The 19,600-nt window shown below is 51.0% G+C and overlaps 1 protein-coding gene across 1 annotated transcript in view; it reads right to left on the bottom strand.

The window, feature by feature from the left end:
- Positions 1 to 523: 523 nt before the first annotated feature.
- The window catches only part of LOC114040234 (trichohyalin), a 36,083-nt gene continuing 17,006 nt past the window's right edge, over positions 524 to 19,600 (bottom strand). The window contains exons 11-26 of the mRNA XM_027858273.1: positions 19,242 to 19,312; positions 18,884 to 18,953; positions 18,344 to 18,390; positions 18,059 to 18,122; positions 17,176 to 17,391; positions 16,422 to 16,483; positions 12,524 to 12,689; positions 12,229 to 12,270; positions 11,187 to 11,234; positions 9,386 to 9,459; positions 6,781 to 6,862; positions 6,414 to 6,561; positions 5,860 to 5,927; positions 4,896 to 4,994; positions 4,467 to 4,583; positions 524 to 1,936 (exon numbers count right to left, since the gene is read on the bottom strand). Of these exons, the coding sequence (XP_027714074.1) occupies positions 1,928 to 1,936; positions 4,467 to 4,583; positions 4,896 to 4,994; positions 5,860 to 5,927; positions 6,414 to 6,561; positions 6,781 to 6,862; positions 9,386 to 9,459; positions 11,187 to 11,234; positions 12,229 to 12,270; positions 12,524 to 12,689; positions 16,422 to 16,483; positions 17,176 to 17,391; positions 18,059 to 18,122; positions 18,344 to 18,390; positions 18,884 to 18,953; positions 19,242 to 19,312 (1,383 nt within the window). The 3' untranslated portion in view covers positions 524 to 1,927. The remainder of the gene's footprint in view (positions 1,937 to 4,466; positions 4,584 to 4,895; positions 4,995 to 5,859; positions 5,928 to 6,413; positions 6,562 to 6,780; positions 6,863 to 9,385; positions 9,460 to 11,186; positions 11,235 to 12,228; positions 12,271 to 12,523; positions 12,690 to 16,421; positions 16,484 to 17,175; positions 17,392 to 18,058; positions 18,123 to 18,343; positions 18,391 to 18,883; positions 18,954 to 19,241; positions 19,313 to 19,600) is intronic.

Raw genomic sequence — 19,600 nt, 5'->3', positions numbered from 1 at the left:
CAGGGTTGGACGTGCCTAAACGACCGAACAACAAAAATCCCTGACCAGTGGGCCATTCAATCTTTGTTTGAAAACCCTTTCCTGAGAGGACCCTCACTGCGCAGCAAGTGTCCTTCCCACTTTGAAACTTCTCTATTAGGGTTTTAATTTTTTTTTTTCTGTCGTCAAGCTTAAATTTGCTCGTGCAATTTCCACTCACTGTTTCTAGCTCTGCCCTCAGAGCCAAGCAGACAAGGCCAGTCCCTCTTGCACACGACAGCAATGGCATTCTTCTTCCCAGCCCCATCCGGGATCCTCACCAGCCTCAACTGATCATGGGATGGTGGGGGTGGGACAAGGGGTGGAATGGGAACCTGTTCTTCTGTAGGGGTCCAAAGGAACTGAACTAGATGGTGTGGACTTCTGCCTGGGAAGGGAATCAGTCTGACTGTGGCATAAGCCCTGGGACAATTTCAGGAATATAGGAGACACTCAAAAGGTAGAAACCACCTGGATGGACCGTGAAGACTGATTTGTTGGTACCTTAAACATTTTTTAATCGATACCTTTTGTTTTTACATCACCTTCATTCCAAATAAATCCCTTCTCCATCCAGAGATCTGTTTGTAACACCGTCCCTCCCAAAAAGATAATATTTTTAAAAGCCTTTCAAGAACTTCAGCAACGTCTCACCTGAGTGTAGCAGTACCTACAGCGCCCCACACCCAAAGCCCCCTCCTCTGCACAGGACGTGGGGGAATGCATTTTCTCAGCTTCTCTTTTCCCCAGACACTGCTTTGCTCACAGTTACCAGCATCCTGCTGTTTCATTTTGGGGATACTCTCCATTTCCATCACTGTAGCTGCTGAGGACAAGATTTCCTTGACATTGATTGGTTCAGGCGAGTCTTCTCCATCACCTGACCCTGAAGCATTCTCCTGAATTGATCATCTTTTCTTTTGTGAAATCCAGGGTGGCTGGCATGGCCGAAGGGAAAGAGGGCCTGCTGCCAGAAATGACCAGCTGGTCACGGCATCAGCGGCAGAAGGGACCAAGTGTGTGTGGGTCCCAGGACCCAGGGCACCAAGCAGGCTCGGGGATGGAGAAGGTGCTCCTGTACATGTACCTGTGGGCTTCCCCTCTAGAATGGAAGCTTCTAGAGGGCAGGAAGGATTTCACTAGCACCTAGCACAATGCCTGAAACAGAGCACATACTACATGATTGCTTGTTGATCTGTTGGTCACTTACTTGTAGTGTAAAGTTGGACCTAGAAGACCAGGGTTCTAATGCTGCCTTGCCACAATGAGACCTTGGACCAGGCACTGACCCTCTTTGAAATCTCAGATTCCTCAGCTGTAAAATGAGGAGATAGGCCCCTCTCTTCCAGCTCTTAATTTATTTCTCTGATTCTTGAGCCAGGGATGAGGGATCAGAAGATTTTAGAAGGCAGCACGGAATCGGGAAAAAGAGCTCCAGACTTGGGGTCAGACGATCTGAGTTCCAATCCTGCCTCAGATACTTAATAGCTGTGTAACCCTTGGTGATTCACTTACCCTCTGCCTCAGTTTCCTTATCTGTAAAATGGGGGTATCATCTCCCCCACCAAGTTGTAGTGAAGAAAGTGCTTGGTAAATATTAAGATGATATGCAAACAGGTATTGTTATTTCCATAGGGATTAGTAAGGGAGACAGTCCTGGGGCTGAAGGCAAAGGGCCCTTGGACCATTTCTGAGGAAGATCTGGCAAATTGAAATGGTCTGAAACACCCTGGCAGATTCCTGACCGAGTCCACGGCCCATATCTGCCAATTCCACTCCAGACTATTCCAGTAAGATCCCTCCAGGTCCAGTCTGTCTTGGGGCCAGGGATGAATCAGACTGAACCCTTTCTGCAACACTCATTGCAGCTGAGGAAGGTCGTAGGGCTCCTGGGTTTGCCAGTGGAACCTCAGTTTAGCTGCAGGGAGAATGGGAGGAGGAATGTCACTGAGCAGGCCTAGCTTTGGCACGATTCTAGGAAACCTGGGGAAGTCCCACCTCCCCCCCCACCCCCAATGACTCCTCCCCAGTCCTCCTTCTTGCCGGGTGAGGCCTGAGATTGCTTCACCCCAAGGAGAGAGCTGAGGCTAAGGAAATACATCCCCCTGGGGGAGGGAACTCAGAGACAAGGAGAAACATGTGACAGAAGGGTTCTTAACCCAAGGTCCACGGACTTAAAAAAGCATTTTTTGTAACTATTTCAATACAATTGGTTTCCTCTGTGATCCTCTGTATTTTATGTAATGCATTTAATTTAATTCTGAGAAGGGATCCTTAGGCTTCACCAGATTTGCCCAAAGGGGTTATAACATAAAAAAGGTAGAGAATCCCTCCCCCTACACAGGGTCAGCGATGGATCCCAAAGGCTTCCCTGGGCTCTGTTCAGATGGGGGAGGGAGACAGAACAGAGTCCTAGAGGCCTAGGGGAGGGGAAGGGAAAATTGTGGAGTAGACAAAGAGGCACACAAAGAAAATCTTAGCTTCCCAGTGGACCTCCAGAGCTGAGGTCTAAGCTCCTTGCTATATAGCCAGTGTCCTCGCTGATCAATCTGGCCAGGAATCCCCATTCCTGCCCTACTCCCATCTCTCTGTAATAATGAGGAGGCCTTCCTAAGTGACACTATTTCCTGACTCCCAGAATCTCAGCACCTCAAAGCTGGATGGAACCTCAGAGGTCTTTGGTTAGGGATCCCCTCTTCTCTGTCAATCACCCCGGAACACTTTCTGCCCACAGAGTGGGGACCTTCACAGCACAATCAGTCCAGGGAGAAGCAGAGGGTTGGGAGTCAGCCCCTATCACAAGCTGCCTAAAAGAGGGGGCCATCTGGGGACAGGGGCAGAGTGGCGACGAGGAGCAGGAGCTGCCTCTTTGCAAATCTGTTCAGTCCAGAGTGGGGGTGATGCAGCTGCTCTCAGTCCCAGGTACGAGCTCTGTTTCTCACCCCCATATCTAATCTGCTGCCAAAGCCTATGACCCCTTTTCCCTGCTGACACTGGTCCTCATCACTCATGCCTGGACTGCTGGTGGCTCTGCCTGCCCAAGTCTCCCCCCACTCCGATCCATCCTCTGTTTCGCCACCAGAGATTGTCCTAAACACAGACCTAAGTCACTCCTCTACCCAGTAAACTCCAGGGTCTCCCTATTGCCTCCAGGATCAAATACAAAATGTTCTGCTGGCTTTTGAAGCCCTTCACAACACCCTGTCCTACCTTTCCGGTCTTCTTACACCTTACTCCTTTTGGCCCAGTGACCTGGCCTCCTGGCTGTTCCATGAACAAAGCACTCTGTCTCTTGGCTCTGGGCATTTTCACTGGCCGTCCCCCATGCCTGGAATGTCCTCCCTTCTCTCTGCTTCCTGCTTCCTGCTTCCTTCACATCCCAGCTAAAATCCCACCTTCTACAGGAAGCCTTTCCCAAACCCACTTAATTCTGCCGGCTTCCCTCTCTTAATTAATTCTCATTTATTTTACGTATATCTCGTTTGTATGTCTCTGTTTGCTTGTTGCCTCCCCCTTAGACTGGGAGCTCCTTGAGGGCAGGGACTGTCTTTTGACTCTTTTTGTATCCCCGGAGCGTAGCGCAGTACCGGCACACAGTAGGTGCTTAATAGACACCTACTGACTGAGCAGTGGGCTGGGAAGCTGCGGCACATCCCCTCCTTGTCCCTCTCCCACAGATTGCCCTGGGCACCAGACTTTCATCCCACAGCTCTAGGGCTCTGAGATAACCTTTCACCTCTAGGAGAAACCCCTGGACAAGCAACAGCGAATAGCAGGTACGGACCCGGGCTTGGAGTCAGGGAAAACTGGTTTCAATCCTTGAGGTCACTGACCAGAGCTGGAAGTGACTTTAGACACCATCTAGTCCAATGCCATCATTTTCCAGTTGAGCAAAGACGCAGTTAAGCCCCATAACTTCCGTGGTCATACGATGGTAGAGCAGGGATTTGGACCCAGTTCTGACTCCAGATCTAGCTGTGTGACCCAGCAGTCCCTGAACCACTCCAGGCCTCATTTTCCTCATCTATAAAATGGGGATAAGTGCACCTTTCGGACTCTCCTCATAGGGTTGTTGTGGGGTTCACTACATACGTGTTAATTACTGTTTCGCGTCAGAGAACCCGGCCTGGGTTTTGCCACTCTGGGGCGAGTCAATCCCCTGCTCTGGGTCTCGGTCACCTTATCTGTAAAACGTCAGGGATGGACCAAATAGTATCTATGGTACCTTTTAGCTCAAAATCCTACACACAGAACTAATGGCTTGTTGACTCAAACTGGATTAATCTTGATTTTTCTTCACCACCAGGAGCAAGCTCTCATCCCTCCCAGGTGTTTGCCTTGGACCATTCTTCTAGTAGGATTCGGGGCGGAGCCAGGGACCAGCAGGAGAATAGAGGATTGGGTTTGGGGCGTGGCTGGGGGGACTGGGGAGAGGGACTGGTTCTCACCTGCTCCACTGAGGACTTCTTGGTCCCCTGATCCCCAAGGCTTCCCTCTGGCCACTCCCTGGGGGGCTGCTCAGCCTTGCTGGTCCTTTCCCGTCTCTCCCCAAACAGATCCTGCAACTGAATTGTAAGAGGAAGATAGAGCTGGGGGCAGCTAGGTGGCGCAGTGGATAGAGCACCAGCCCCAGATTCAGGAGGACCTAAGTTCAAATCCGACTTCAGACACATTACACTTACTAGCTGTGTGACCCTGGGCAAGTCACTTAACCCCATTTCCTAGCCAAAAAAAAAAAAAAAAAAAAAGAAGTCTTATAGATAGATCCTGGCAGGTAAGGCCAGCCAGAGACAGAAAGCCCTCCTTTTGGGGTCAGTCCCTCTGCCTCCTCCCCCAACCCCACAGCCCCTCCACCTCCAAGCAGACCTGCCCCATACCTGCTCAGTCACCAGCCGATGCTGGTGTTTAACCCGCTCAATGTCCCTGAGGTCACTCCGGGGAGCTCGGCCCCCCTTTGGGGTATGCCTGTTGGGTCCCTGGGATCGCAGATCACATGATCACAGATTTAGAGCTAGAAGGGTCCTTAGGGGGCATTGAGTCCAACCCCTGTCCCACCCCTTCATTTTACAGATGAGTAAACTGAAGCTGACTGAGATGAAATGACCTGTCCATGGTCCCATGAGGCAACTAGGCGGTCAAAGGGATACAGTGTCTTGGTTTTTTTTTTTTTTTAGTTTGGTCTTGGGGGGGGCAATTGGGGTTAAGTGACTTCACAGCTAGTAAGTGTCAAGTGTTTGGTTTGAGGCTGCATTTGAACTCAGGTCCTCCTGACTTCAGGGCTGGTGCTCTATCCACTGCGCCACCTAGCTGCCCCTAGAGAGTCTTGGAATCAGGAAAATCTGCGTTCAAATCCTTCCTCAGACTGTACTAGTTGTGTATCCCAGGTCAAGTCATTTAACTCCTCGGTCTCAGTTTTCTCATCTGTAAAATGGGAATAATAGCACTGCCATCGTGGGGTTGGTGTGAGGACCAGATGAAACAGCACATGTAAAACACCACATGATCACTATTAGTGGTAATAAGCATCTCGGGAAGGATATGAGAGCTCAGGTCTAGCCTGACTCCCAGGCCAGTGGTACTCTATCCATTGCTCTACGCAGCCGCCTCTTGGGGAAGAGGTGGGGAGAAAACCAACGGAGGGGGTGGGTGCTGGGACCACCAAAGGCACGTGAGAGCCCACCAACCTATTCCCGTTCCAAGCTGTTCCCTCCCACTCTATCTCTGGCCCATGCCTGGATCCTGGAAGGAAAAGTTTGGGGCCTTCCTGGTCTGGGAGGAGAGAGCCTTGTGCTCTGAAAAACGGAGGGAAGTGGGCAGGGGAAGAGGACAGAGCTCACTCACCTCCAAGACTTTCTGGGGCTGCCCCAGTGCCTGTGGCTTCTCTGCTGGTTTTGAAGACACTTCCCAACCTGGAGACACCCCAGGGCCCAAAGCTAGAAGCTCACAGTCCCTCCGGGTACCCCTGCCCCTCATCCCAGCCCTGGTCACCCCCAGACCTTCATCCTAGCCCTGGCAATGACTGTGGAGGGGCACTTAGCTCAGGGGGGCTGAGAAGAGACAGCCACACCCCCAGAGAAACAAGGATCCTGAATCATCTTGAAAGGAGTGCTAGAGCATGGTTTGTAAGTGATCGTTTGCAAAGCACATGCAGACCATGAGCAACTCAGGAACCAGGGGTCAGGGTGCTCATCCTCTTGGCACAACCTTTCTGAGCCGTCTTAGACAGTCTCTCTGGGCCTCAGTTTCCTTAAAAAGCAGTTGATCCTTTCTGGCTCCAATTCGCTATGGTTCCATAAGACTACAAACCATTTCCAATAAAACGCTGCTTGGGCATCACACTGAAAATGGACCCAGTTTCTGCCCCCAGCGCCAGGTGGAGGTCAAGGGGAACTCACCTTGAAGCACTTTGTCCAGCTTTTCCAGGAAGGCGTTACAGTGACTGCAGTGGCCCTGGGGAACCTCCCCCCAGCCAGCTCGGGGGCCCCTCTTCAGCTCTTCGGGGACCAACTGGCTGAAGCCCGGCTGGGAGTTAAGGGGTAATTTCTAGGTATGAGCACATTTGCATTCCATGAACCATCTTATCAAAGCCATTTTTGGTCAGTTTCCAGTAACTAATGCATTTGAGCCTGGGACCCAAGATCAATCCATGTTTCTGAAAATCCTCCTCTTCACCCTGTGTAGACACTCCTGCCCCTCTGGCCAGGCCTCCCGCCCCCACCTGGCTCCAGTCCCCAGCCCTGCCCCCTGTCCTACGGCTGCTACCTTAAGCAGGGAGGAGGGCGTCATCTCTGTCTCCCCCTGCTCAGCGGCCCTTGGGTTCAGGAGCTCCCTCAGTGCCTGCTCCCTGTGGACACAGATTTTCATTTAAAATTTCAAATGCCCAACTGCCCTAGGAAAGGCTCGCAGCTTCCTCCTGATCAGAGCCTCTAAATGGGAACTGAAAAATAGCTAAGGTCCTAGAGGCCCTGACTGTCACCACCAGCTGGGTGACTTTAACCCTTAGAGAGAATCTCTAGCATGCCTTGAAGAAACTGAGGCCCAGATTGGTGAACACCACCCACAGATGGATCCCTAACCCCAGGCACAAACAGGCGCTGAGACCAGCCACTTTGAGAGGCAGTTGCTTACACAACCCTTCACCCCCAGCCTCATTTTCCTTCTCTGTAAAATCAAGGAGCTTGGGATAGATGGCCTCTGAGATTCCACGCAGCACTATGAGCCCACCTTGGTCACTTTCGCCAGACAGCTCCTTCTAAAAGAGGGAGGCGGGGCTGGCAAGGGAGAGCTGAGATCAATATTATTCCAGGCCCAACCTGGAGCAGGCTCTGGAACTGTCCGAGGATGACCCGGCTGCATTGAGCCTTCCACACTCCCACTCCAGGTCCCGAACCCTAACCCTGATGGGCAACTGTCTCTGAAGGCTGGCTGGTTTAGTTAAGGGTTATGCTGGGGCCAAGGTTAAGGGTCAGTCTATGCCTAGGCTCAGGGCTCAGTCTGTGGATGGAATAAGGCTGCAAAGTAGCCGGAGAAGCTAGCTTTCCCACATGAGATTGAACCAGATGTCCTATATTTCATGGGGGAAAAACTGCATGTGATTGGGAGCACAGGGGCACTTTGGAGGGGATGCTGGGCCTGAGAACTTGAGAAGCGTGCGTTTCTTACGTGTTGAGGCCGACAGGGGCCGTCTTCAAATCAGGTGTGAACGGAGGACGGGAGCCCAGGCTTTCAGGAAGGGTTATTTAGACCTCTGGCCCCCCTGGCGCAGGTCCTCCCTCCCTCCTGCCCAGCCTCCCTTCTAGTCTCTGGCACCAGCTGCATAATGCCCTGGGGCTCTTGGCCCCGTGTGTGCCTGTGAGGCAAGGCTTCCCAGAGCCGGTTTGGTCTAGGCGCAGGGGGAACGCAGACAGTTCCTGCTCCGTGCCTGGCACCCCCTGTGCCCACCCCCACCCAGGAGCACTCGGGATGTGCCAACTTGGCTGGAAAGTGCCCTTTTCTTTCCTAAGAGACAAGAGAGGCCTTGGGGGCAGGGAGAGGACTGTGCCTGTTCTGCAGTTTCCCAAGACTAGAGCCATACTTTCCCCATTAGACGAGGAGCTCTCTGAAGGCAGGGACCGGGTCTCCAGGCCTCTTTGTCTCTATTCACACAGTGCCTTTCCCTGGGTCCATGTTGCAGACGGATCAAAGTATTAGCTCTTTGACCATCTGATCACCTCCCCACCTTCACTTTCTTTTCTTCCCTTGATTCTTCTAGAAGGACAACACCTTTGTAGCCTTGCCTCTGACAGATGACGAAGCTTACGATTGGCTGGCCATGGTGGGCAGCCCTCTGCTCCCACCACCCCAGACCCTTGGCTCTGCTAGGAAAGAGATTCTGCTGCCTTTGTGTTCTGTGGCCCCCCAGGGAATGAGTAGGTGCTCTTGGGACATAAGGGGTGTGTGTGTGTGTGTGTGTGTGGTGTGTGTATATAGATTTGTGTCTAAGGGTGTGTGTGTGGGTAGGAGGACATTGGCTCCTGAAAGGCATGGTTTCCATGCCCTTTGGGAATAGGTTAAAAAAATCGGGTTGTTTAGTGTTGAGAAGAGAAAACTGAAGGGAATAAATATTAGATCAGAGGACATGAGGTCCAGTTCTGCCTTTTTTACCTGTGGCCAACTGAAACTTAAGGCCACATTCTTTAGCCTCTCTGGCCCTCAGTTTCTCCATCTTTAAAATGGAGGGATTGCATTCAAGGATCCTTCAGGCCCTTTCCATTGAGAATCCTATGACAACAGCAGCCTTCAAATATCTGAAGGCTTTCACGTGGAAGAGGGAGGAAAAGCATCCTGACTCTGCCGACAGAGGGGGGTTAGAGCCAGTAGGTAGAAGGCAGAAGGCAGATTTCAGCTAAAGATTTAAAAAAATGAAGTATGTTTCTAACAGTTTTGAAAACGCCCTGAGTTGCTCCGGTAAGTGGAAAGTTCTCATCACTTGTGACTCATTTCAGGCAGAGGCAGCTGAGCCCTCCTGGGAAGGCCCTAGAAGGTCCTGCCCTGGAAGGAAGGCTGGGCTTCCATGCTGCATGGGAGAGGGGCAAACACCGGGAAAGGCGCTGCCCTCTTGGGATATTCTATGAGCAGAAGCAGCTTAGCTGACTGGTTCATTATCCCTTTGGGAGGCCCAGAGAGCCTGGCATGGAGAGCCTGGCCCCGAGGCATCTTGAAGAGAGTGAGGGCAGGAAGGAGGGAGGGTCGGGTTGGCTGGGGCAGACCTCGGGTGACCAGCGTGGGAGAAGTGAGCTGAAGCTCACATTGTCCCTTCTTGTCTCCCCCGGCCTGTCTTCTTTCCTCTCCACCCTCCAGCACAGAGCCCGAGGCCCCAGGCCCTTACTTGTCCTCCAGCTTCTGCCGTAGAGATGACACCAGGAGCTCCAACCTTAGGTTCTCCTGTCTGCTCTCCCTGAGCTAGAGAGAGGGAGGAGAGGAGGGTGAGCAGGAGGGTCTGGGAACCTCCCAGAGGCCCAGGAGGGCGTAAGCACTTAACTTCAGGCTCCCCTCCCTTTGCCTCCACCACTGCTTCCTGCCATGCCAGGTGCCAACTTGGAAGAAATGACCTTTGAGGGCCTTCACCTGGGGAAGTCTCTTTTCTTCTTTGGGCTTTATTTTCCTCATCTGTTAAATGGACACCCCATACAGATGGATATCCTATGGTTCCTCCTGATCTCCCTAACATCCATCCCACACTATGGAGGCCAGACTTCCAGTGGCCTTCCACCTAATCCCTTGGAATGTCAATTCCAACCTCATGTTCTCCACTGTCTGGAATGCCTGCTTTTCTCCCAATTGAAGCCAGCCAGCTCAGTCACACCTCTTCCAGGAACCATGCCTTGAATCACACCCAACCTGCACTCCTCTGCCCCTTATCTGCCCCCCTCCAGACATTAGATTCTAGAAACTCTCTGGAACTTGGAGGCATTTTGATGAAGGGGATGAGATTTGAAGCCAGGAACATATGGGTTTGAATCCCACCTCTCACACATAACTAGTTGTGTGACCTAGGAAAAGTCGCTTAACCTTGTTGATCCTCAGTGATCTCACCTGTAAAGTGGGAGTGATAAGAGCACCCAGACCACGGGGTTGTGATGAGGATCAAAAAAGGAAGCATAGGTAAAGCACTTTCGAAACCCTAAATGCGAGCTATGTAAATATCAGTTACTCTGATTCTTTCATTCTTATTTTTTATTATCATGGCCATATGGACAGCAGAACTGTTCCCTCATCAGTTCCTGTGTGTATCTCTCCCACGAAACTAAGAGATTTCCCATGGACAAGATCTAAGGCTTCTCCATCTCCTCATCTCCCATCTCTCGGCTCCTGGTTACCCAGGAAGCCCCTGGAGAGACTTGGCAACTTGAAGTGTAGAACTCAAGGTAACCGCACGTGGCCAGAGAGTATGAAAATGACCCACCCCAGGACCAACACTGCTGAGCCCCTGGGTTCCCAGCCCTGGAAGGGAGCTTTGTTTTTTTGTTTTTTTTTAATTTTGTTTTTTTTAAGGCAATTGGGGTTAAGTGACTTGCCCAGGGTCACACAGCTAGTGAGTGTCAAATGTTTGGTCTGAGGCCGGATTTGGACTCAAGTCCTCCTGACTTCAGGGCTGGTGCTCTATCCACTGCGCCACCGAGCTGCCTCTGGTGGGGAGCTTTGGAAGAAAGGAGAGGCTTCCTCACCCCCACAACCCTTTCAAGCACAAATGTCCCCAGTTTACAGATGAGTCTGGGAACTTAGGTAATTTGTTGGCAGAGCAGGGATTTAAACCCAGGCCCTGGGACTCTGAACCCAAAGCTCTTTTCACTTGACTGAATTGTCTCAAGGGAACTCGAGGAAGGGTGAGGTCAGTGGAAGCAGCAGGGCAGGGGTGATCCCAGAACCAGGGACAGGGCTGTGTGAGCTCTTTGATTTTTTCCCGTTCAATCACCCAACACAGCAGCTCCCTGGGCTCCTTCCTACCTGTCCTCTGGTTTCCCACCCCCACACCCAGTCACCTCACTTGGGTCTCATGAAGGCCAAGCCACCCCTCCCTAAGCCCTGGGGCCACATGGAGCCCTGCCTCTTTGGGGGAAGCTGCCCAGCTCAGGAGAGAGACTTTGGGAATGCAGGGGCATGGAGGTGGTAGGTAGAGCTGGGAGTACCTGACTCTCGGCAGCCTCCACGCCCTGCTGTCCGGAGTCCTGGGAAGCCTGGAGACAGACAGAGACAGGAGGAGGAGGCCTGGAGATAAGCTGACCCAGAGGAGGGACTGACTAGCCAGGAGTGATCTGTCAGGATCTCAGGCACACCGACGGAAGAGAGTTTGTGGGGCAGGGCGGCCTTTTCGGTATCACTGGATCTGCCTCCTACCTCCCTCAGGATGTCTCCTCTGACTGATCCAGCTTGGACTGTACTCCTGTGGGAACCTTTGGGTGCTCTCCTACATCCTAACAGTTAAGATTCTTGGGTTTGACTCCTGCAATGGGAATCCCTTAGCTTTTTGGAGAGGCATCATGGTACAGTAGAAAGTGTGCTAGATATGAGGTCAGAGAGCCTGAGTTCAAATCTCGTCCCTGACACTGACTTTGGGTAAATTACTTAGTTTTTCTGGGCCTCAGTTTCCTCATCTGTAAAGTTAGACTAGGCAGCTATTAAGTTGGACTAGGAGACTCTTAAGGTCCTTTCCAACTCTAAACATAAGACTTTATCTGAATTCCTACAGAATATAATCAGATTGTTCTTTAATTGGTCCATTTATGGGCCTTGTCTCCCCCACCAGATGGGGAGCTCCTTGGGAAAAGAACCCTTTATCTCTTCTAGTCTCTGACAAGTGCAGCTGAGTATGGGGCTGGCCACACATTGGGGCTCAGTGAAAACGGGTTGAACTTGACTTTGTGATTAGTGGTGGTTGAGAGAACCAGCACAGTCCAGGGTTCAGAGGCTCAGGGGAATTTGAGACTGGAAAAGGTCTTGGGCTTTGGCTCCTTCCCCCAAGGGAGGCCCCAGAGTTCATCTCAGTGACCCACCATCATGGCAGCTGTGGACTGAGGCCTCTGAAAAGGAGACTCTTCCTCTGCCCAAGGTCCTGATTCTAGGACCTTGATAGATTTTCTAGGACTGACCCGACTCCTTTTACGCACAGCGCTCCCTGGAAGGAGGGCCCAGGACAATGCCCTCTCACTCCCCAGGATCCCAGGACCCTACCTCATGTTCTTCTGGCATCCTCAGTTTCAGCTCCTGCAGCTCCTGCAAAGAAATCCTCATGTTCTAGAGGGTTGGGCAGGAGGAGGACAAGGCAGGAGGAGAGGGCAGGTGGGGGACACAAGACCACAGACCCTGGACTTTTCCATCTCCAACCATCCCCAGGGATGTCCTTCAGAGGCAGGGGCTGGAGACTGGAGGGGATAAGGAGGAAACCAGCTGAGGGCCAGCAATACACCCAGGAAAAAATCTGGTGGCCCGAGGCTGGCTTAGTTAGTTAGTTGGTAGGGTCCCTTACTGAGGTGAGGCTCCGAAGCCGCTGCGCCTGCTCCTGCCCCAGGGTTCTCTCCTTCTGCAGCTGCTGTCTTAGAATTTCTGCCTCTGACAAGGGTCCAGGAGCTCCTGCTTCCTGGCCCCCTCGGGCGTCTCTCTGAAATGGCTGAAGCGGCTCTGGCACCTGAGGGCTGAGAGGGTGAGAGGATTCTAGTGGCCTTCTCCCACCTGGCATTCAGAGGCACCATCTGAGCTGGCAGTGACGCGGGTGATCCATTCTTCTCCATCTCCCTAAACATACCCAGTGCCCATATGAGGGGAATGGGAAGCAGACCCCCAAGGAGCTCATAGCCCAGTGAGAGAACCGATGGAATCACTGAATGCTAGAGGAGGAAGGGGCAGTTAGGTGGCCCAGTGGATAGAGCCCCAGGCCTAGAGTCAGGAAGACTCGTCTTCCTGAGTTCAAATCTGGCCTCAGACACTTCCTAGCTGTGTGACCCTAGGTAAGTTACTTCACCCTGGTGGCCTCAGTTTCCTCATCTGTAAATAAGCTGGAGAAGGAAATGACAAACCCCTCCAGTATCTTTGCTAAAAAAACCCCAAATGGGGTCACAAAGAGTCGGGCACAACTGAAATGACTAAACCAACAACAAGAAAAGGAAGGAAGCTTAGAATCGTTTAGTCTAACTGCCTCATTTTACAGATGAGGAAACTGAGGCCTAGAGATCAATGAGTAGAAGCTACAAAGAGGCAAATTTAGGCTTGATGTCAGAGAAAACTTCCTAACAATTAAGCAAGGACCCTTAAACTAGGGTCCATGAACTTTAAAAAAATTGGGTTAGCTGTTTCAACATGGTTGGTTTTCTTTATAATTCTGTGTATTTTACTGTATATATTTAACAACATGATTCAGTAAAGGAGGTCATAGGCTTTATCAGGCTGCCAAAGGGCTCCACGACACACAAAAGGTTAAAGTTCCTGAATTTGCGTGGAATCCTGAAGTGGTCCCGAATGCCTCCTCACGGGAGGTCTTCAAGCAAAGCCTGGATGATGGGGATACTGAAGACGTTCTTGTTCAGGGATGGGTCGGGCCAGGGGACCCCTGAGGCCCCTTCCAACCCCGACATCCTGTCAGGTGACCTACTCAAGATCACTGGGAGAGGTAGCATGACACTTATCCTCTCTTTGTCTCCTTTTCCTCATCTGTAAAATGGGGGTTTGACCTTCCTTGGAGTACGGTGAGGAGCAAATGAGATCATTTATGGAAAGTACTCTGTAAGGCTAGAAGAGCTGTAAGGAAGGGAGAGGCGGGAGGGTAGATGGTCTTCACTTTTTCTGTGTCTCAGAGTCCTTGGGCAGTGGCCGGAGAAGCCCTTAGACCCCTTCTCAGAATCACGATTTTGTTTGTTTGGTTGGTTTTGGTGAGGCAATCGGGGTTAAATGACTTGCCCAGAGTCACACAGCCAGTAAACGTTACGTGTCTGAAGTTGGATTTGAACTCAGGTCCTCCTGGCTTCAGGGCCAGTGCTCTATCCACTGCGCCACCTAGCTGCCCCCTAGCTGCTCCCTAGAATCAAGTTTTTAAAGGCACAAAATAAAACACAGAGTAAAACAAAGGAAAGCAAAGGTCCGTGAAGACAAAGATGTAAATGGTTTTGTTGTTTTGTTTTCCTCCACCCAGGTTTGTGGACCTCTGGAAATGTCTCCGAGTTCCCTGGCATGGTGGAAAGAACCTTAGATCTAGAGGATCTGGCTTCAAGTCCCATTGCTGATGCTTACTACCTATGTGGCCCTGGGCAAATCACAGTCTCCCTTGGCCTCAGTTTCTTCATCTGTAAATGAGGAGGGTTAGACTATGAAGTGCCTTCTTGCTCCGTATCTGTGATGTCCGGCACAAAATAAATGGTTAATAAATGCTTGTTGACTGACTGACCGACCAAGGGCAAATCTGGCCCCTTTTATTTATTGCCTTGGGAGAATGTCTTCTTCCCTCTAAGGGCCTCAGTTTCCTTGTCTGTAAAATGAAGGGTGTGGACTGGTTGGCTTCCAGGGTCCATTCCAACTCTAACCCTTATGGCCTCGTGAGGACTTCAGCTGTTGTTAATGGCAGAGTCAGGACCACAGAGGGCGTCTCATAGCTACCACCTGGCCATCTAGGAATCCTTCTGCTATACCAACCTGCCCCCTGGTGGAGACGTGGGGGAGAGCACATAATCCAAACGATTCAGGGACCATCATTCCTCATTGGTTGTAGAATGACTTTTATAGCTTCAGCAGCTGTGGGGGGGATGGAGGGGGGGGGGGGGGGGCGGGGGAGATTACTAGGAGGGAGTCGGTCACAGAAAAAGCTGGCCAAGGGTTAAATATCAAACCCACGCTGCCTGCCTAGCACATGGTTGTTCATTCTTCGTTCTGCTAGGCACGGAGGAGACATTCTATAAATCCATTCACTAAGGGTCTGAGACCATGTTTCTCCAGCCTTACCGACCTCTCCCTGTCCTGTCTCGTGTGAGCCACCTGTGGGGCACAGCCTCATCTGCTAAATGTGCACCTGGCACTAGATAATCCAGTCCAGGAGCTCCTGAAGTTCTGGTGAGGCAGAAAAGAGTGAGCGCTGTGCATTCGGCCCCAGCCTGTCGTTGACTACCTGTGTGACCTTAGTCAAGTCACTTAATCTCTCTGAGCCTCAGTTTCCTCATCTGTAAAAGAAGAGGTTTGGGGTTGAGTCCCCTTTTAGTGCTACATCTATGATTCTATATGGTCAGAAGAGCATGGTTTATGGCAGGTAGGGGATTGGAAGCAGGAGGAGGAATGGGTAGAGACCCTTCTCCCCCATTCTATTTTCAATTATTACATCCAATTTATGATTACTTATACCCTGTGTTTCTAATATAGTTTTATTTTTTTATAAGTACTTTCATTTGATTCCCCAGAAACTCCTGTGAGGTGGTAAGGCAAATGCTATTGTCCCCATTTTACAGATGAGGGAACTGAGGTCCAAAGAGGGGAACAGACTGAAAAACAAAGAGGAGCATACCCTGGAACATCCAAGGGTACACTGTCACGTGTGCCCTGTGGGGTCAGAAGGGAAGAAGCAGGAAAAAGTGGAGCCTTGTATCCAAAAGAAGGTGGCATGGTGACTCTGGGTTAATCCAGAATCAGAATTTTTCTAGAGTTAGAAGGTGTTCTGCCACCATCTAGTCCAACCCAGGCCTGAACAAGGATCCTCTTTACTGCATCCGTTACAGGTGGCCATTCAGCCTTTACCTGCGGGTCACCAGTAAAGGAGGGACCTGTTAAGTGCCAAGGCATCCCTTCACACTCCTTTATGGATAGTTCTGATTTTTAGGATAATTGTGCTGACCTTGAGCCTAAAATCGCCTCTTTACAACTTCTACCCACCATTCTTGGTTCTGCCCTGTGGAACCCAGTAGAAAAGGCAGCTGCCATTGCTCCCCTGGGTCCTCTCCAGGCTGAACATCCCCAGCTCCTTCCACTGATGCTTACATGGCATGAACTCAAGGCCTTTCACTTTGTAGGTGCCTTTCTCCGGACAGTCTCCAGTGAACCAATGTCTTTCCTAAACCATGGCACCCAGAACCACACAATGCTCCAGATGGATTCCTACCAGGGCAGGGTATGGGACAATCCCATCCCTAGCCCTGGGTGCTTTGCCTCCCATAATGCTGTTCCAGATCATGGTTAGCTTTTCAGCTACCACACTGTATTGTCAACATCTCCCCAAAGGCTCCCCAAAGAAGGTGGGTATTGGGCATGAGCTTACCAAGCATGGAGGTAAAGGCAATGGAAAGCATAGGGGGCTATTTTTGTTGTAGGAGACCCAGGCTGGCCAAAGTACCCACCATCTGGGTTAGGCCAGATAGAGGGGACTAGCTCAGACAAAACGGGAGAGGAAAGCTCACCTTCCTGATGAAGATCCTTGAAGCTCCTGGAGGGGTCTATGAGGCTCTGCTTTGGACTGGAGCTGCTGAGAGAGAAGGATGTTGCTGGTTGGGTGACCACATGGCTACACTGGACAGGGACTCAGTAGAACCTGGTCTGGAGAGGCTGAAGAGAGGGATGTCCAAGATACTATCCCCACCCTTTAAGCCTCAAAAGGGCTCTACTGGGTTTTCTTTCTCTTTCCTTCCATGGTTTAGACCCGTGATTTCAACTGTTTAAAGGGAATTCCCAGTATAGAAACTTCCTTCACCACTGCAGATCAGATGCTAGTCTGTAACTTAGAGCCATAGAGAATTTTCTGGGGCCACTGAGAAGTTAAGTGACTTGCCCAGGGTCACGCAGTTAATATGTATCAATATCAAAAGCAGAACTTCAGGTCTTCCTGACTCCAAGATTTGTCCTCTATCTACCATGCCATACAGCTAGGGATTCCAAGTGTCAGAGGAGATTAAGAAAATCCTTGTGTACAGAGCCCTATTCTAGGTGCTAGAAGAGACAAAGAAAGGCAGGGAACTCCGGGTAGGAGGGGGAAGACAGCCACCCACCCTCAGGGAGTCTCTACTCTGGCACAGGCTCAGAGGCTGCTTTCAGGGATGTCCCGAGGAGGACAGGAGATCAGTCCTGCCATAAGAAGCCCTTACTTTGAGGGGTATGCCATGACTGCCCTTGGAGACTTCACCCACTCACACACAGGCACTCTCTGCAGGCTTTTACCATGTCCCATCGGGGCTCTGCTTCTGTCCCCTTCAGGGTCCCAGAGGGGCACGGTCCCGGACCTGGCCATGCCAGTGGAGGCTCTGCCCTCTGGGGAGCACTCCCGCCTTGCAGCCCCCGAAGCTGGTGCTGCAGGGCCAGGCTCAAACTTCGTTCGAGTTCTAGTTGCTGCTTGCAGGCATCCAGCTCGATCTGAAGCATTGGGCTCTCGTCCAGCTGGGGATGGGAATGAAGGGAGGCATCGTCAGTGGGCAGAGCTGGTGGGCTGAGATATGGGACACGAGTCTGAGGAGGCTCAGTTCTCCCAAGACAGAAAGAAGGGATCCCAAACCCTGCCCCTGTGCATGACCATCACCTGGGATCATGGAGGAGTGAGATATGGGGAGAAAGGAAGGGGGCAGAGAGGGGCTTTGTACTTCATGCATTCTTCCATTGGAGCTTCTGTGAGGGAGGCCCTTAAAGACTATTCTCCTCATTTGACAAGTTGGGAAATCGAGGCCCAGATTGGTGAAGTGACGTCATCTTAGTCAAACAGCATGTTTGTGGCTGAACCAGTACAAGAACCCAGGTGACCTGCCTCCCAGACAACGGCCTCTTCTATTAGAAAATGCTGCTACTCAATATCTCCTGATACCTGATTAGAGAGATTCTGAACCTTCTGATGGGCAGGGATTCTGGATTTGGGGAACTGATAGATATTCTCAGTCTTGGGAATCCTGGAGCCCAGACCACAGCTACTTGGCAATACAGCAGCCAGACAGAGTAGACCCTAGGAACCAGGCTGGGTCCCTTTGCTAGGCGTGGGCATTCAGACCCTTCCCACAAACTCTGCTCCCTCCAGACAAGATGGAAGTAGAATGCCAAGCTGTGTCCCCATCTGCACCTTCCACCTCTGGATCACCAGCGCCATCTGAGCATTTTCCCGCTCCAGTATTTTCATCTTGCTTCTATTACAGAATAGAGGGTGAGGGAGAAGAGGGAATAAGCTTCATGAATGTGAGAAGACTGGGGATTGGGCTTCTGAAGAAGATTCACCATCTACCCCTCCCTAGTTCTGAGATGACTTCTGTCTTCTTTGGGGCCCTTGTTCATAGCGACCCAAATTCCCCAGGACTCCCCTTTCTTTTCTCCCCATTGCTGGTTACCTTACCCTCCAGGTCATACTTACTGGAGATCTCTCTGGCATTCCATCTTCTCTGTTAGTGAACTTGAGTCCTGGGAGAAATCAGGAGGAAGGTAGGAAAAGTGGAGGCTGATTCCTCCTTTTCTGGCTCCCTTCCTGACCCCAGCAGTCTCCACCTCCACCCTTCAAGCCATCCAACACTAGTCCCTGGTGGGAACCCTGACCTCCTGACCTGAACTCTCATGGGGAAGGGGTTGTCACAGGAAGGGTCAGATACTTAACAGAAGTTTCAAGAGACCCTGATATAGAGGAGAACATGTTGGTCGGAGAGAAGACCAAAAAAATGGTTTTAGTTTAATTACTAGAGTAAGAGATTTGAGTTAGATACAATGAAGAATTTTCCCTCAATGAGGGCTGTTAGATACTGAAATAAAATTGAAGGGAGACAAAGAGACAGAAAAATAGAAGCAGAGAGCAGAAGAGGGAAAAGAGAGAGCAGGAGAGAATAGGAGAGAAAGAAAGAAGCAGGAGAAGACGTGAGTGAGGCCAGAGGAAGAGAGGCAGAGGAACTGTCTTCTTTCTCACTTCCCCAGAAGAAATATGTTGATATTTCTTCGCCAGCCGGGTCCCTTCCAGCTCACTGGTCTCATTTTCCCTGAAAGAAAGATACTGTCAGCTTCACAAATTAAGCCGTCCTCTCTCTTCCTGGGTCTTTTTTTCTTCTACCCTTCACTCTGGATCTTTACCTTCCTCTTCCAGGCCAACCTCACCATACTTCTGGTCCTTAAGGCTCAAGAAGACCCATTAACCAATGTGGGGAATGTTCCTTCCATCAGTAAGAAAGGCTATCCCTGCCCTTCCTCCCAGACCGCTCCCAAATAAGTCTGCCCTTATCCTTCCCCAAACACCATCAAGCAGCCACTGAAGTCCAGAGGTCGCTTACTTGCCCACAGGGTCTTTCAACTCAGCCAGATCTTCCTTTTCCCCTGAGAAAAGCTCTTGGACCCAGGGAACCTGGAAAAGAGAAGAGAGGAAATTGGAAAAGAAGAATGGATAAAGCAGAGTAGAGAGTTATTGAGAGTATAAGAGAGTCCTGAGCAAGAGGGAATTAATAATGGCCAATGGGGTGGGTAGTGGGAAGTGCTTGAAAGTCTGATTGCCACTGTGCTCAGAAGTGGGTCTTCATTCGCTTGTACAACATGCATGTGTTTTGTATGGCATTGCAGTCACAGACTGCTATAGTCTGAACAACTGAAGTTGAGGTCAAAGGTCAGTGAAAGGAGGGAGGTGATTGCATCACAT

This window comes from Vombatus ursinus, unplaced genomic scaffold (assembly GCF_900497805.2).
Source record: "Vombatus ursinus unplaced genomic scaffold, bare-nosed wombat genome assembly UNPS02012811.1, whole genome shotgun sequence".
In the NCBI taxonomy this organism is placed as follows: Eukaryota; Metazoa; Chordata; class Mammalia; order Diprotodontia; family Vombatidae; genus Vombatus; species Vombatus ursinus.
The sequence above is the reverse complement of the archived record's forward strand: the minus strand, read 5'-3'. Positions and strand labels throughout refer to the sequence as shown.